General features: G+C 38.2%; 1 protein-coding gene across 5 annotated transcripts in view; it reads right to left on the bottom strand.

Annotated features, from left to right (window-relative positions):
- Nucleotides 1-2666: 2666 nt before the first annotated feature.
- The window catches only part of LOC109403208 (protein tramtrack, beta isoform), a 74371-nt gene continuing 59228 nt past the window's right edge, over nt 2667-17809 (bottom strand). For 4 of the 5 annotated variants that reach the window (XM_062843792.1, XM_062843793.1, XM_062843791.1 and 1 more), the window contains 2 exons: nt 3507-4292; nt 2667-3385 (listed from right to left, as the gene is read on the bottom strand). In XM_062843792.1, coding sequence (XP_062699776.1) covers nt 3152-3385; nt 3507-4292 — 1020 coding nt within the window. In that variant the 3' untranslated portion in view covers nt 2667-3151. The remainder of the gene's footprint in view (nt 3386-3506; nt 4293-17809) is intronic. The other variant, XM_062843789.1, reaches the window with a different exon arrangement.

The following is a 17809-nucleotide window of genomic DNA, read 5'->3' as shown; positions in this document are numbered from 1 at the left end:
TTGGATTTGCCACCAGAGTTTGTCACGAGATTTTTCCTAGAGTGTTTCCTGTAATTTGTGCAAGAAATTATCGTGAGTTTCCGCCTACATTTCCTCGAGATGAACCAGCCGAGGACTGAAAATCTCGATAATAAAGAATTATGAGTTGTGTTTTCGTCGATATCCAATTATCCGGGTCCGTAAATTCAGAAGAGGGTCTAGTGCCAGCCGCTCTCGGGATGAAGAGCAGCTGACGAAGTGCTGAGGCTGGGACCGAACCACATGTCCATCCGCTTGTGAAGCGAACGTTTGACCACTGCGCCACGGGCTCCGGCATTTTTCCTCGATGTTGGTTTCAAAAATTCTTGTTGGGTTGAATTTTTTTGTTCAGGATTACTCTTAGTGTTCTTCCCAAAAGTATTTACCGGAAATTGTCCGGATTGCGTTGCATTTGGAATTTCTCTTAACATTTTTGAGGTTTTTTAAAGAAACTTCCATAGAAGTATCGAAAGAAATCTTGGTGAAATCTAGCGAGCAATTCCAAGAATAACTATTGCAGAAATAGCAAAAAGAACTTCGGAACATATTAACAAAAAATAGGACATTGCAGATAAACTTTGGGGGTACTTTTGGGAGGAACTCTGGTAAGCTTTAAGAGAAACTTCCGGGTGAACTACGGCGAGATCTGGCAAGGAACTCCAAGGTAAACACAACAAAATCTTTCTGGACGAACTTCTGCAGAACATTAGGAAAATCCCGGGAGAAAATAATGGAAAGTTCTCCCGAAGAGCCATTAAATGAATCCCAGAATGAATTTTGGGAGAATTTTGTTAGGATCTCCGGAAGGAATCCGGTGAAAAACTCCTGCAGAAGTCCTAGTTCCTAAGACGAACTCTGTTATAAATCACAGGAACAAGTCTTAGAAGTCCCGGTAGGAACACCGCGTAGTCGCGGAAGGAATTTTGGGAGCAAATCCTGGAAAACCTTCAATAGATGGAAACTCCACGTCAAACCTCTAGGAATTCAAGGAAGAACTCGCGGAAGAATTCATTAAAATAATGCGTAAAATTGAGGAAAAAATTGCGGTAGACATCCAAGGAGAAATTCCGTAAGAAATTCAAAGAAGAATCATGGATAGAATTTCGGGAGAAATCCTCAAAGGGATTTCTAAGATCTCTCAAATGCATTGGTTATTCGGCTAAACGAATATTCGGCGAAATTTAAGGTTAAGGTATAATATCAATCCAAACGAAAACAACGAAAAAATTACCAGCATAATTGTCTTAATAATTTATGGCAAAATGCATGTAGATAAATTTTTATAAACGTTCATGTTTCAGGTATCGATTGATTCCATAGAATTTCATAGAAAATTGTATATTTTGGACTGTTCTGGCCAACGTATGCAGTGTAGCCTCCATATAAATTTTAATATTTTTGTGTGGCAGATGAAAGTCTATGAGGGGGAGAGGGATATCTAAGATGGTCAAAATTCGGTCCCCGTGGTTTTATGAACGGCACTTAGCATTGTTAGCACACCTGAAATGATGTTTAAAGATATTTTTTTTTTTTTTTTTTTTTTTTTGCTAGGTTTCTAGCTGCACTCTGAATAGAGTTGAAACCTCTACACTAGACCCGAAGATAGAAAAGAGTACGTAATCTTTCAGAAGCAGTTTGCCAGCCGTACGCGGAAAATGATATCCATTAAGACACTGTTGCAACTGACTCAGAAAGATACGGTAGAAGATTGGAAAGTTTTCAATTGGTCAGTCAGTCAGGATTTGCCTATGTAGTGTTATGGTCACACGGTTTGTGTTTGTCTCCTTGTTTGATTTTGTGGTATGGTTAAATCAGTAACAAATTTTGAAAACGACCTATAATCAATGGTGTAGTCGTTTTCAAAATTTGTTACTGAAATATGTTTTTCTCCTCGTTAAGTCAGTTGTCGTATGTTGTTTTTTTTTTCATCGAATCAATCGAACCCTGTATGTTAAAATATAGTCGATCCTGTGTCAAATTGTTTTCTTGATTTCGCTAATCGTTTTCTACTTGTGTTCATAAATTGTCATCGGTCCAAAATCCACAGAAACATGTAACTGAACTTCTGAACATCTAAGAGATAATCAAAAATACGCCAAGTTGGTCAGTTGATTGCAATAAAATTTTTAAATAATAAAGATTTCGTGTCAACTTTCATCCTGCTACAAATACTATTGAAAATATTCAAATTCGTTCAATTGACCTATCGGTCCTACCTAGATGAACCATGTCATTTTCTCAAGCGTGGCCTAGAAATGTCAACCTAGTCATACACAAGTAACGTTGTTCAGTTAATATAAAGCAGTCAGTTTTTGTCCAAAACGTCACGTCGAACGCATTGACGCCAACAATGCGTTTAAGTGTTCGCACGTTAGCTTCGAATCTATCAGCACAATTAAGTGCTGCAAATCTCCTTCCCACTATTGATTCTTCGGTCGATTTTTATTGCTTTATTTAAAGAAAATATGACCAACTAACATTGTAAAAATTCGAAAAAGCGACTATGACATTAATAAATTACTATGTAATAAAAATCAACCGAGAAACGGGAGAAATAGAGCCCAAACAACATTTTGAAGTCAGATGGCTGTAAAAGGTTCCAAAACCTGTCACAAATCCTATAATACTTTTATTAGGATTTGTAACGATCGTGGAAACCTTCTCAAATCCAACCGACTTGGAACTATTGCTTGGGAATAGACTCTACTGAGCCCCGGCGGTTCCTCCTGTTTATCGAGCATGTCTGATGCATATGATCAGCCATACTCCATCTGCAGCAGCCGGTTCGTGATGAACCGTTGGAGGCGCATTAAAGTGTTAAAAAGGTGATATGTTTCACTAAAGAACACTACATTACAATAATCAAAATGAAACTCCTTCACTTTAATACCGTCAACCCCTGCGAACTTGGCCAGGGAACTGAAATGATGTTTAAAGATATGTAGGTAAAATTCTTATCAATTCCAATGAATTGTATTCATAAAACGCTAGGTACTGAACGATACTGATCTAAATATTATGTGAAAAGGTAGCAGAAATCAAAGCGAAAAATATGACATCTGAGAACTGGTCAGCGCTTGAAAACAAACAGAAATAAGACTGATGACCGTTCAAAACTTTTCCTTATGGAACATCAAAATATCGATACATCAACAGAAAATAGAAGATCGGGGAAACAACAGAAAGCTTTTCCGTAGAAGAGAAACGCACGTGTGTGTGAAAATGAACAGTCAAAAAGAAAAAAAAAACGACACTCACCACTGTGCTGAGATTGCGACTGAGGGATATTGACTGCCGCCACGCTAGTCGACGTCGCGGAAATGTCCATCGGTATCGTTTGCGTCACACCACTCAGGTCCTCGGTTTTCTACCATAGAAAGAAACGGAAGAGAAAAGAACACCGCGACGAAGGTGCCCAAAACAGATAAATCAATTAGGCTCGGATCAGGAAACTTTCGTATTACGAATTGGGGGGGTTCTATACTCACGATGATACTGGGCATGTGGTGTCCCGCCTCGTCCACGCTCTCCTGCGACGATTCGTGCTGCTGCTGGTCCACGTCGGAACTGGGACTTTCCTTGATTATTCGGATGTTGTTGCCAGCTCCGCCGGCCGCCCCGGCAAGTGACGCCAGCGCACTATGCCCGGTGCTGTACGATATGTTATCAACCTGTTGCTGTATGTGCAGATGCGGCACGATGTTTATCGTTCCGTCCGCGTTGGTACCGTGCTCTTCCTGCTGTTGTTGCTGATGCTGGTGGTGCTGCTGCTGGATGCGTTCGGTAGAGAGCGAACCCGACCCGGTTGAGGTTTTTCTTAACCGTTTCCGCCGTGCCGCCGGCGACATGTTGGTGGTGGGGGAGGGTGTCCTTCGCAGCTGGGTCTGTTGGGCCTGTAACTGCTGATGGTATTGCTGTTGTTGCTGCTGCTGCTGCTGCTGCTGCTGTTGGGCTGCGGCCTGCTGCTGTTGAGATTCTGCGCTGCCCCACATCGACTCTGGTCCGCCTGTTCCTCCCGGACCTAGGCCGGCGCCCACCAGGTCCGGATGTTCGAGCTTGCTCGGGTCGGCCTTACACACCGCGGAAGCGTCCGGCATCTCCGCGAGGCCTTTGATTTTTAGCATCTCTGCCGTTTTTAGCACCTGGGGCAACTGTTCGGTCGACACGTTCACCTCCCCGTAGTACATGAAATCTACCATCGTTTTGAGGTCGTTGTACTGCACGTCCTTTAGTATCACTATCGGATGTTGGCAGGGATTGGCGGTGAACAAGGACTGTAAACAGGAGAAGAGAAGGAAAAAGTCAGTATGCAATACTTTAAAATTCTAGTCAAAAGTTTCGATTTTTTATAATAAAACTACCCTGAATTGAAAGAAGGCAACGAATTAGGAACTTGGATCCCGTCGCTAACAATTTATTGAAGTACCACATCTACAACAGCAGCAGTGAAGATAAAGCAAAACGTGAATTTGGTTTCATAGTGATCGGGAGATAGTTACTCAATAGAAGCCGATAAGCAACCGAAGCTAAATGTGTGTTGGAAATGAGGAGTGGATTATTCAACTACAGCCTAATCAGCATCTTTTATGCGAATGTGTCCTATAAATGCCATGAGACTTCCGAAAAGTACTTATAACAAGGGGAATGACACTTCCTTCGTTAACCGAAAAATTGGTATTTATCCGATACTTCCGTCGTCAACCGCTGCTAACCGAGCAGCGGTTAACGACGGACAGCAGCGAATAAATGCGGATTTTTCGGTTATCATTATCAAAGGAAGTGTCATGTCATGCGGAGCGGTCCTGGTGAGATGTTTATAACACTTGACCATCACGCCGAGGACCTGGGATCGAATCCCACTCCCAACAAACTCACAAAATGTGAGTTCTTTCTTCGGAAGAGAAGTAAAGCGTGGGTCCCGAGATGAACTAGTTAAGAACTAATCTAGTTAATACAGATAAAAAAAGGAAGTGTCATTCCCCCTGACTGCTAATGCCGCCCAGGAGTCGAATGCTAGTGGCTGGTAGGAACCCGACTTAACATAGAGCGGTACAAAATTACAGGGTCAATAGAGAAACAAACGAAAAACGAATTGCAACACGAAGAGAATGTGATTGCTGAAGCGCAGCAAAGTAGGTATAGTCTGGAAAGATATGCGAACATTTTACGCTACTGCCAATTATGCGCTACACATGACTGTGTCAGAACCCATATCACGATCAGTGTTGAAAACAGAAGTTTTTGTCCAAAATTAAGATGTTATATCACAACCTTTATTAGTTTCACTCTTGCATGAAAGAGGACTCCAATCAACGTATTTCAAGTCAAAAGACTGCATACTGGTAACCTCCAGAAAAGTCAATTACCGTCAAACGGGGTAGCTTGCAACACTTTTCAGCTTCAACTAACAAAAAATGTTGATTAAACTCAATTTTAAAATTCAAACTATTTGTAATAGTTTTAATATAAAATAAAGTGAACAAGTTATAGATTGATTGATTTTTTCATGTTGAAAAAGCCAAATAAGGTCGTTTTTACAAGACGTCGTGCGGGGTGACTTGCAACACCCAATGTAAATCCCTTTTCAAACACGCAGATATTAATTTTAAGTTTCAAGCATATTTGATATGTATTCTTGCTACTATTGTGATATCGTTTGGGCTGACATACTTATTTTTACATTTGTTTTTACATAGGAAATGGAATTGTGAATTTTTATATGGAAATATTGGGCTCAAAAACACCAAGTTACTAATTGTTAATTTAACATAAGTTTTCATGTATTCTTCAGTTCATACGATGATCCTTCAGACTTTTGATGGTAATTTATTAGTTAAACAACAATATTTCGTTTTTCTGGACTTTGAATTGTTAAGAAAATGAGTGTTGCAAGTCACCCCGTCTAGATACAATATTTCAAAACATATGACTATAACAAAGATATTGTAATATTTGTATAAAGTAAAATGGAAATTCTTATAGCTCATTATGTATAGATTCCGCATATAGAATATTATTTTTGGGAAATTTTGTTTTCATTCTTTTGCAGGCAACGATTCGAGGCTCACATTTTTGTTACTCTTTCAGACTAATATTAAATTGGGTTTTTAAATTTTGAAAAATGTATTGATTTTTTGATTTTATACGAAAGAGCACCTTTTTCTGAGCCACTATGATTTTTTCCAGATTTTTAGAACTTCATTTTGGTACCTAGAATCAATTTCAAAGAGATTTTTTGAAATCACCTTTTGACAGCTGGACAACTGTTTGACAGCTCTGCCCAGTACAAACTGCGACAAGGGGTGATCCGACAAATCGCTCCCATACAAACTTCAAGTTGATTTTTAAATAGGTTCCCGGGCACCAAAATTCATGAAAATTTGGATTTCGGCTCAATTTGGCATGCAGATTCAGAATATCGAATTATCTCAACACCGTTAAAGAAGCCAATTCATGAATATTTTGTTGGAACTATTTTCATAGAAGTAAAAATCATGGCTACTACTCAGATAGTATGTGCACTTTATAGTTCAACTGAGTTTTGGTATGTCAACGTCCGATTTTTATGTTTTTTTGATAAACATAGACAGAAGACATCAAGTGTTGCAAGTCACCCCGCCGTTGCAAGTCACCCCGTTTGACGGTATGTAAATATTCAACTTATATTTCAGAAAGATAACCAAGAACAATCAAATATCAATCAGAATAATTCTAGTAAACTGCATTCAGTATTCTGAAATACGTTTTAAGTTTTAGCAAGACAATATTTTAGCGCAAAAAGGATACTTCTACGCTGCCGTAATTCTGCAAAGTAACTTTGACTATTTTGACACATTTTTTATTGTTATACATCAAACTCTTGGTAATTTTTTAAGTTTTCTTTCGTAGGGGCTAGATTATGACTAGGTCTTGCATTCTAATAGAGAAGGATACGACAGTGTTGTTATTTCACCAGCTTCATCCCAAAATACGTCGAAAATTGAAATGCCCCTTACATCATTTTGCAGATTTACGGTAGAGTAAGGTGGGGCAAAAGTTCGACCCTAGTTGAAAATTCAACCTATTTCAAAAAATCGAAGCAGATAAAAAAAAAACGTGTGGTGATTCTACCATCCATGAGCCAAAATTTTGCTGAACAAAGTTACGCCAAATGTCTTTTCGATTTTGAGTTACGTCACTTTTTGTATGTGTGTGTTTTATTCGAACTCTTGCCCCACCACTGGGGCAAAAGTTCGAATCTAGTGTTTGTGGAATTTCGCTAACCGTAGCACACTATTTTGACACTTTGGTAATAGGAATACCTGAAACCACTTAATATTTGATGTTAGAACGGGAATACACTCTAAAATTCGATCTGGGTTTTACCCAAATCAGGGTTAAACTTACTACACCAAAAATTAGTAGTTTTCCGCCAAATGCAGATAAAACAACTTTTTTTTTCAAACTTTGATCGAATCTTCTCACTAATTCCATCACGCTTAGAGATAATATGTACATTTTGCAGAATTTTAAGTTTATACCTAAAGTTGCCACATGACTCGAACTTTTGCCCCACAATTCGAACTTTTGCCCCACTATGTGTAAAATATGATTTCCAAATCTTTTTTGCAAAAAGTTATACATGCTAAAGCATCTTCAAAATATACCTAGTTACGCCCCAAAATAAAATATCGTATTCGATTTCATTACAATTCCATTCCATGCATTGGAAGGACCATCTCATGTTACAATTTTTTTATCAAAAACCAGCATTTTGTCATAACTTTTCGAAATATTGCTCAATTTTCATAATTTTTGGAGTGAAAGACTCTTTTTCAAAAAGGGTTCGAACAACCTCGACATCCGAAAGAAAATTTTTGAATTGAGCACAAAAACTCCAAAAGAAACTCTTGCCTCACTCGAACTTTTGCCCCACTTTACTCTACTTTTGTGAAATTTTTCCATTTTTTTGTAATACTTGAACGACTTGAAAAATACAAAAGTGAATGTCCAAGGATTTTTTCAATAATTCGTCCGAGAATTCCTTCTAAAGTCCCCCAAGTGTTGCTTTGGAAATTCATATTAGGAATCCAAGGATTTTTCCAGGTTTCCTTCATGAAACCTTTAGGAAATTCCTCCAAGTATTTCATCAAATATCCTTGATTTCTGCGAGAATTCCTTTGAGGATATCTTACAATTTATCTACCAGTTAGCTACAAAGTTTCGCCACGAATCTTTATAGAAATTCCTTCTAGGATTCTTTTTAGTAATGTCTTCAAGCATTTTTTTACGAATACCTCTACATATTCTTCAAGGAATCCTTCAAATGCACCTTAACGAAGTTCTCCAAGAATTCCTTTAGAGATTTCTACATGGAGGACTCTTGCAATATATGATTTTTTTTAAATTTCTGAAATCATGCTTGGAGCCATATCTTGAACAATTTTTGGGAGATTTCCTTAAGGACAAAGGTCTTGAAATCCCGCTTCAACAGTGCATCAGAACTTCAAACGCACAAATTTCAAGAACCAAACTTTGAACAACAGTGCATTTTATTATTCTGTTCTTGCTCACTTGTAATAAGCTTAAAATAAAAAGAGCAGGTGCACTGGTTTTATTTACGAAGAGATTTGTGCGCTTAAAATCGTGAGTAGGTGCCAAAGTTAGCCATTGTGGTGGCCATTTTGGGATTCTAACAAGTCCTTATGGGCATTTTGGAGGAATTCCCAAAGGAATCCTTTTAGAAATACTTCCATGATTTTTTGGAGCAGTTTCTGAATGAATCCTTGAAGGATCTTCTCTAGATGCATGCGTTCTAAGATGTATTCCGGAAATAATCATTGGTTTTGGAGGTATTTTTGATGATATTCTTAAAGGATAACTACAAAAAAAACTTTATGAAATCTAGCAAAAACAGAACTCAAGAGCGTTCTGTTAGTAAACAACATGTTTTGGTTGCGGTGGGTCTTATCTCGATCCACCCACGCAAACCTATACCTACTACTAACAGATTCCGTAACGGGTATTCTACTTCTACCTGATAGCGGTGCGCGGTTGAAACAAATTTGTTTACAAAAATCACCTGGGCTTTTTCACATGTTAGGCTATTAGTACTATGAGGAAGAGGAATTAAGTAAATGAATCTTGAAGAGAATTTGAAAGCACAGGGATTTTTGGGAGAATGTATTATGAAATGCCTGGACTATTTCTTGAAGAAATCAATAGCGGAAACCCCAAATAATTCCTCTAAAATTCGCGAATAAAAAAAATCTTTCAAATAATTTTCATAATTTTTCTTGGAGGAATTTCTATAGGACTACCTGAGGAAATTTGTATTCCATTGAGGATGAATGTGTCCGTCCTTGTAGGATTATATGGAAGAAAAGACGTTCCTGAAGGAATCTTTGCTACATTCTTCTTCTTCTTTATGCCTCGACGTTCTCAGTGGAACTTAGCCTGCCTCTCTTCAACTTAGTCTTCTTTGAGCATTTCCACAGTTATTAATTGAAGGGCTTTCTTCGCCTGCCATTGCATGAATTTGTATATTGTATGACAAGCACAATGATACACACTATGCCCAGGAAGTCGAGAAAATTTTCTCGACCGGAACAGGAATCGAACCCGTTGTCTCCGGATTGGCGATCCATAGCCTTAACCCCTAGGCTGACTAGAGACCCGTAATCTTTGTTACGTATCTTTAAGAAAATCTTGGAGAAACTCTAAAACAGACGAGAAAAAGATTCAATCCTTACTGGAAATGCCTAAAGGATTCTTGAAGGAGTTGTGAAAGAGGACTTGAAAAAATCGCATAAGGAATCTTTGGACGATTCCCTACGGCATCTCCTCTCCTCTTCTTGGCGTAACGTCCTCACTGGGACAAAGCCTGCTTCTCAGCTTAGTGTTCAATGAGCACTTCCACAGTTTTTAACTGAGAGCTTCCTCTGCCAATGACCATTTTGCATGTGTATATCGTGTGGCAGGCACGAAGATACTCTATGCCCAAGGAAGTCAAGGAAATTTCCTTTACGAAAAGATCCTGGACCGACCGGGAATCGAACCCGTCACCCTCAGCATGGTCATGCTGAATACCCGTACGCAAGGGTGCGACCATTCATTTGCAAAGATTTACATTCACTTGCTGTTATCTCAATTCAGAAGCATGCTATCGAAAAACAATGTATGGATGAATTTAACTTTGTAGTTTTATCTGAAAGTTGGCCGAATAACATTGGGGTCGCAAACGAATACCATAGTCGTGAGCGAGCTGTGAAGACAACTCTCCACGCGGTGAATATAAATTACATTCACGCTGTGGAGAGTTGCCTTCACAGCTCGCTCTCGACTTTGGTATACGTGTGCGACCCCAATGTTATTCGGCAAACTTTCAGACAAAACTACAAGGTTAAATTCATCCATACATTGTTTTTTTTGATAGCATGCTTCTGAACTGAGATAATAGCAAGTGAATGTAAATCTTTGCAAATGAATGGTCGCATCCCTGCCCGTGCGTTTACCGCCTCGGCTATATGGGCGTTTACCGCCTCGGCTATTGGGCATGTATTTGAAAAAAATCTGAAGAAACCCCTGCGGGTATAACTAAATTAATGCTTGAAGGAAGGTTCTCGTTCTCGTCCTACAAGGAGTTTTAGAAAAATCGTTTGAGGCATTACAAAAAGAACTAAAAAAAATCCTTGAAGGAATTCCTAAAGGATTCCTCAAGGAAATTGCTGAAAGTATCATGTGGGGTAGTCCCAACGGAATCAATTTGGAAATCTTTAATAATCTCCTTCAGACACGCTTGGAGGAGTAATTGTAGAAATGGGACTTCGTGGCCGAGCGGTTAGCGGCGTCAGTCGTTTAGGTGTCTCGTGAGCCTCGGAGTGTGGGTTCGATTCCCGCTCCAGTCGGGGAAAACTTTTCGTCGGACGAAAAATTCTCCACTGGGCCACTGGGTGTTATATGTGTTGTCCGTTGTCAAATGTTAGTATTGTTCAGTCTGTAGAGGCTGCAAGGTCAAAGACGGTGTAATTAATTGTCTTTTTTTTACATAAAGAAAACCTTGGGTGAAGGAATTCCCAGGTACAAATTATTGGAATGAAAGATTTCTTGTACAAATTATTGGCAAAACTCCTGGGGCAATCAAGTATGAATTTTCTATTGGAATACATGAAGAATTGTTTGATGAAATCATTTTAAAAAAATCTAAGAGAAAACTTGACTACATTCTGAACGAATCTTTGGAGAAAGCGCCACAGGATTTCTTGGGTGAACTACTGAAGAAATCTTTGAAAAAATCCTGAAGAAATTTCGGGACGAATTTCTAAACGCATCTTCGAACGAATTCCTTTAGAATTTTGAATAGAACCTTGGTAGAATTCCTTAAACGATTTCTGGAAAATACTAAAAGTAATCCTCCGTAGAATCCATTATTAAATAAATTATTCAAGAAATACTTGCATAAATGATTGATGAAATCTTTGCAGGGGTTCCTAAGAAGATCTTTGTAGAAATACCGCAAGAATCTTTGGATAATTTTCCAGGGGATTTTCTTTTTTTTTTTTTTTTTATGGGTTTTCAGTTGGAGCTGCGTGACAGCTTGATTGTCAAGGCTGAACCCGTTATTCAAATTTCATCTCTACCAAGACCAATGTTTAGACGGAATAGGCTATGTTGCCCAATTTAACACTAGTTTTTACATTGTGCCTAAGTAGTTTTAATCAAAATTTTGCATTTTCCATCCCGTAGATGTATTAGTCATGTCTGTCTACCATCAGTCATGTGAAGTATATGAAGCTATCAGAATAAATCTTTACCCGCGAAACCTGAAGCACCAGGAATGTTTATATCCTTACTATTACTTCTTGGAAATAACATAGCACAAAATGCTGTCTATGTTGACAACTGTGCCTATGCTATCTCCAAGAAATATTATGTAAAATGTATAGTTGAAATAATTATGGTCAAATACCAATTGAAGACAACAACCTTTACTGCGATAACACCTATGTTGGTAGCCACCTACAGCACTGGCGCCATCCCCAATGATAGACACTAGTTTTGAACATGCATGGGCTTCCAATGATACGAGAAACGAAAACAACCTAACTATTAAAACAGAGCCAATCCGTTCATTTGTCCTATCCGTCCTACCTAGATAAACAAAGTCATTTTCTCCCCGTAACCTAGAAATGTCAGCCTAGTCATACACAAGTAACGTCCTTCAGCTTAGAAACAATCAGTTTTTGTCCAAAATGTCACGTCGAACGCATTGACGTCAATAAAGTTTTAAAGTATGGTCCACTGCACGAACTTGGGCCGGCCCGCTCACTCCCAAAGATAATTTAGCGTTTGAGCGGTGTCGTCACCGCTCAAACGTCTAACCATGTGTGAGAGCAAGCAGGCCAGTAGTATCGTGCAGTAATCCATTGTTCGCACGTTAGCTTCGAATCTATCAGCACTATTATGTGCTGCAACTTTCCTTCCTACTATTCGGTTGATTTTACTAGATTTATATAAAGAGAATATTACTGGATATCATTGTAATATTAAAAAAAAAACAAATTTGTTTGATAAAATTACTAATTTAAATATATTTAATTATTGTAAATTACTCAAATTATTGTAAATTTAGTAGTAAATCAAAATCAACCAAAAAACGTGGGAAAGAAAGCCCAAACAGCATTTTCAAGTCAACTGGCAATAAAAAGTTTTCAAAACCTGTTACAAAACCTATAATATTTCTAGTAGGATTTATAACGATCCTCAAAACCTTCTCAAATCCAACCAACTTGGAACTATTGCTTGGGTATAGAATCTATTGAGCCCCGGCGGTCCCTCCGTGTTTATCGAGCATGTCTGATGAATATGCAAAAACATATGATCAGCCATACTCCATCTGCAGCAGCCGGTTCGTGATGAACCGTTGGAGGCGCATTAAAGTGTTAAAAAGGTGATATGATTCACTAAAGAATACTACATTACAATAACCTTCACTTTAATACCGTCAAACCCTGCGAACTTGGCCAGGGAATTTTCCAGGGGATTTTCGTCCAAAAAAATCTGGTGGGGCTGGCTCACCGACACTTCCGGTCCGCTTTAGTGGTTTATGCATCATTGTGGCCAGGTGTTGTTCTAGTTTTTCCAACTGTATTGTAAAGCATGAGCGGTGATCCTTGGCATTCTTGTGTAAATTGGGGTAGGTACTCGAAATGTTGATCAAATACCGATTATTGCTGGCAGATGCAGTGGAAAGTTTGTCTTAATACGTATCAATCGTCTCTGACAAATGAGAAAAACTGACTTCACTGATTACCTGTCTCTGAGCCAAATTTGGTATAGAGTCTTCAGTCTCCGATTAATCGCTTCATGTTTGATGGAGGTTTTTAATCCAATGGGTTACATAGCCGCTATCCGAATGAAGAGAGTAATGTTCCGCGTAATATATCACAAATCGAAAGAGGTACGGTACATTACGTGGAGCGAATATACTGAATTGGGTACCAGACCAAGTCCCTGCTGGGTGGCGCTAAATAGGTGAGCCATAGACAATAGAATCGTCAATGTCGTAGGGCATAGTATGTGACTATTGTCGAAACAACACTATTTTTGGTCATTGTCCAACTAAGCGCATAACTATGTTAGGGCCAAGATTAGGACTATTTTTGGTCATTGGTTACTAAGCGCATAACTATGTTAGGGTCAAGATTAGGATGAAATTATTGGTAAAATATAATAACACTTTTTAGTATTCTGGATTACAATGCATTAGCTGCCCTTTAACTGAATTATTTTATAACAGTAAACAACATTATTCCTTCTTGATAAAAGATGTATGGACATAGAATTGCCAAACTATACATCTGATCAGTTATTTTTCTGGTATTAATTTTGGGGTAGAGAGTTAAACACCTACGGAAAATAGTTTTTCAATGTCAGACAAACATCACATGAACACAGCTACCAATGTACCAAACCTTCTCTACTGTCTTCTCATTTCGCCGCTTCCTATCCTCAATTGAACTTATATGACACTAGTTAGGACTGTCTGTGAGATATCCGGGTTTCTAATAGACCACCTCACGGCGAAATTCTATCTCTTTCGCTCTTTCAGAGAGTTTGAAAACAACAGGACCAGTACCTGTCAAATTTGACAGGTGTTGGTCCTGTTGTTTTCTAATTTTCCGTAGGAGAGAAAGGTAGCGATTCCTTGATGACGTCACCATGCAATGGAGTATTCTGTGTAGGACTTGTTGAAACGGGATGCCTGATATGTACTGCGGACAAATGGGCTGGAAGTACTGAGCAATCACAATTACTGTCGTACTAATCATATTAAATGCATGCTTTTCTACTTACATCCCGAACGTCGCCAACCGGCAAAGAGGACATGACGAAAAAACGCGAGATGGCCCTAACAAAAACTAGAAAGGCGATGAAAATGGTCACCGATGTAACGATATGGAAACAAAATAGATGAGAAATTATCGACCAAATCATAATCTATGAACATATCGCTAATGTTCTTTATCATTCTTTCATTCTTTCTTTTTCTCGTTTCAGCAACAAAATCGAAACCTCTCTACTATCTCTTTATTTTCTACCTCTTCCCATCCTATTCCCACATCCTCTACCCCATATATTTAATGTATCTGACACTTGTTGGGACTGGTAACGCCAGCGCCTGCCTGTGGAAGATCCCGGTGTGCTAATTCGGTGTAGGACATGTTAACGGGGGAGGCTTAGTAGGTCCACATCTGCCTACAAGCAGATGGGCTGACAGTGGTCGGCCTGGGTGTGGACTGAGCAATTACAATTACAATTACAATTACAATTACAATTTTCGTCCAAAAAATCTCTTAAGAATACGTTGGAATGAAGGATTCCAGATGGATATCCTCTGTGAGTCTTGAACTTGCATTAATTACTCAAAGGAAGATTCGAGTCATTTTCAAGGTATTCCTGGAGCATACACGATCCTATTTTCATCCTACATAAAACAACAGAATGAAACTTTTTTTTTGTTTTGTATATTTTTTGTATTTTTTTTGTTAAAATTGTGCACCAATGATAACAAAAAGTACGAAATCAATTAATGCCGTAATCGCTTTGTTTTCGAATAGGATGGATTTGGGATCGTAAAATTATTCAGTGCACGGTGACCTTACCAGGAATCCTCAGAGAATTTTTTTAAACGATTGTTTGGAGCAATTTCTAAAGGAATTATTAATAAAAATACTGAAGAAGATCTTTTCTGAGATACTTGATGGAACGATTTTTCAAAAGGTTTCTCGAAAGAATTTGCAGTTCTTAGAGGAATGCTACCAAACATTTCTGAAGGAATCTCAGGAGAAACTCTTAGAGTAGATGAATTTTGAAGAATTCTTCGGAAATCCTATAGGTATTCTTACGAAATTCCTGTAGATTTTCTTAGATGAGTTTCTGAAATTCCTGCATAAATTCTATGATAAATCATCTTTAAGTAAAACCATATAGAAACTCTTTGAAGAATCCTTGGAGTTCACCACCGAGTTCAAAAAGTGAGATTTTTTCAACGTATTGTACAAAACACAACAACGCGATCACTCGCGGGTTAAATGATCAATGATCAATGATCAATGAGCAATGATCAGTAAGACAATTTGCTGACAGACAAAATAATAGTGGCAAACATTATGGCCACAGGGAAAGAACATTTCGTAGATTTGTTCAATAGCAACAACTTGTGAACATAATTGGGTTTATAAATTTTTAAAAATGTATTGATTTTTTGATTTTATACGAAAGAGCACCTTTATCTGAGTCCTAGGGGCGGGACAGTGCCTAATACCGGCTAATAAATATTAGTTTCCTAATCTTCATGTTCACCGAAACATTTTTTGTGTAGTATGTCATGACTTTTCAAACAACAACCAGCTGTCAAGAAAATAAGAGATGGAGAAACGGTTCGTCGATGTTTTATTATTTGTTCAATTAAAAACCCTAATTTCTTTCGATTTTGCATTTTAGCTGTGAAAATAACGTGAGCTTTACCATAAGTCTATGGCTTTACTGCACTCTTGGAAATGTCTTTCGAAAGCCCATGTCGCTGGAGGTCAAGAAGGTGGCTTCGTCAGATGAGATTCTATGCACTTTAATTTCAAGTCCTAAGCGCGAGGTGATCGTGGAAAATTGTTCGTTATATTCAAATGCACATAGTCAATAAATATGAAAGAAAAACTACTGACTCCGGGTTTCAACTGTTTATATTTTCCTTGATATTTCCAGAATGTGAAATTGGCATTCACGAAGCTGGGAATCTTTTTACTATTATGACATGTTGTACTCCAATGCCGTTTTGAGCTTCGTTTTAGGTACTGCTAGTTCAAGCTTGTTGGGCCTAGCTAATTCAATATTGATCTAGATAGTGGCCATTGATCCGGAGGTGGACTCTCAGTAATATTTCAGCTGGAATGAGCTGTGTGCTTTTGATGATTGTATATACAAACTATTGGGACGTTGATGTTAATACGAGGTACCATATATGGTACTATAGTTTGATGGTCCACTAGCGATATTTCCGGCCTGTTTGCTTCGGGAGTGAGCAGTACTGTAGAATAGCGATATGCATCCGAATTCATACAATCTTAAACCTATGAAATTACGCATTTCTTGTTGCTGACATTTCAAATCGTACTAGTTCAATAAGCATGACTTACTTACTCTGGGATTAATATTTCTAATACAGCTTAATACTGCTAATAAATATTAGAGCTGTCCCTCCCCTAGTCTGAGTCACTATGATTTTTTTCAGATTTTTAAAATTTGTTTTGGTACCTAAAATCAATTTCGAAGTGATTTTTTGAAATTACCTTTTGACAGCTAGGTAGCTGTTCGACAGCTCCGCCCAGTACAAACTGCGACGAGGGGCGATTCGACAAATCGCTCCCATACAAACTTCAAATTGATTTTTAAATAGGTTCCCGGACTCCAAAATTCATGAAAATTTGGATTGCGGCTCAGTTTGACATGCAGATTTAGAATATCGAATTATCTCAACACCGTTAAAGAAGCCAATTAACATAGGTAGTTGATCATAGGTGATGATCAAGCAATGGAATCACCAAAAGTGAATGAAATAGAGCCTCTAGGTAGAAGCTTCAGTTTTGGCCAGCCCGGAGTTTTGGCCATAGTGCGATATTAAGCCTGTTACAATCCAAATCGGTATAAATTATTTTTTTACTAGGGTGCGGGCACCGGTTTTGGCCAGTCTAAGGGAAATCATTTTTATAAAAATAACCAATAATCCTATGAAAACAACCAATGCGTCAAAAGAAAGGTTCAAATCTATATTTTGAAGGAAAAATGCAGAAATCATGCCATTACTTGATTTTTGTATTAAAAGTGGCACTGGCCAAAATAGAAGCTCTGCCGCAGTTTTGGCCATATTCTTAAGTTTGATTTTTATTTTGGCCAATCACGTGTATTTCTTATGGGAGTGGCCAAATTAGAAGCACCCTGGCCAAAATAGATATATGGGAACAGATTTTTTAAGGAAATATACAGGGTGTTAGGTTCCTGAATGCAAACTTTTTAAAGGGTGATAGAGGACCATAAATGGTGAAAAAAATGTTCTACGCATATGGTCAAATCTCAACCGTTACGTAGTTATTGAGCTTCCCATGTTTTTGGCTCTTATTGCCTTAACTGGCAATAACTTGAAAATGGTCAAACTTATCGAAGTTTTTTTACCCTTATTCGAAAGATTATTGAATTTTCTATCAAATGGCATCTTTGAATCGATTGGTTTAGTTAAATAACTAAGTTTTCTAGAGCA

Source organism: Aedes albopictus, unplaced genomic scaffold, assembly GCF_035046485.1.
Source record: "Aedes albopictus strain Foshan unplaced genomic scaffold, AalbF5 HiC_scaffold_54, whole genome shotgun sequence".
NCBI classification, from domain to species: domain Eukaryota; kingdom Metazoa; phylum Arthropoda; class Insecta; order Diptera; family Culicidae; genus Aedes; species Aedes albopictus.
This window is presented reverse-complemented; position numbering and strand designations above follow the sequence as displayed.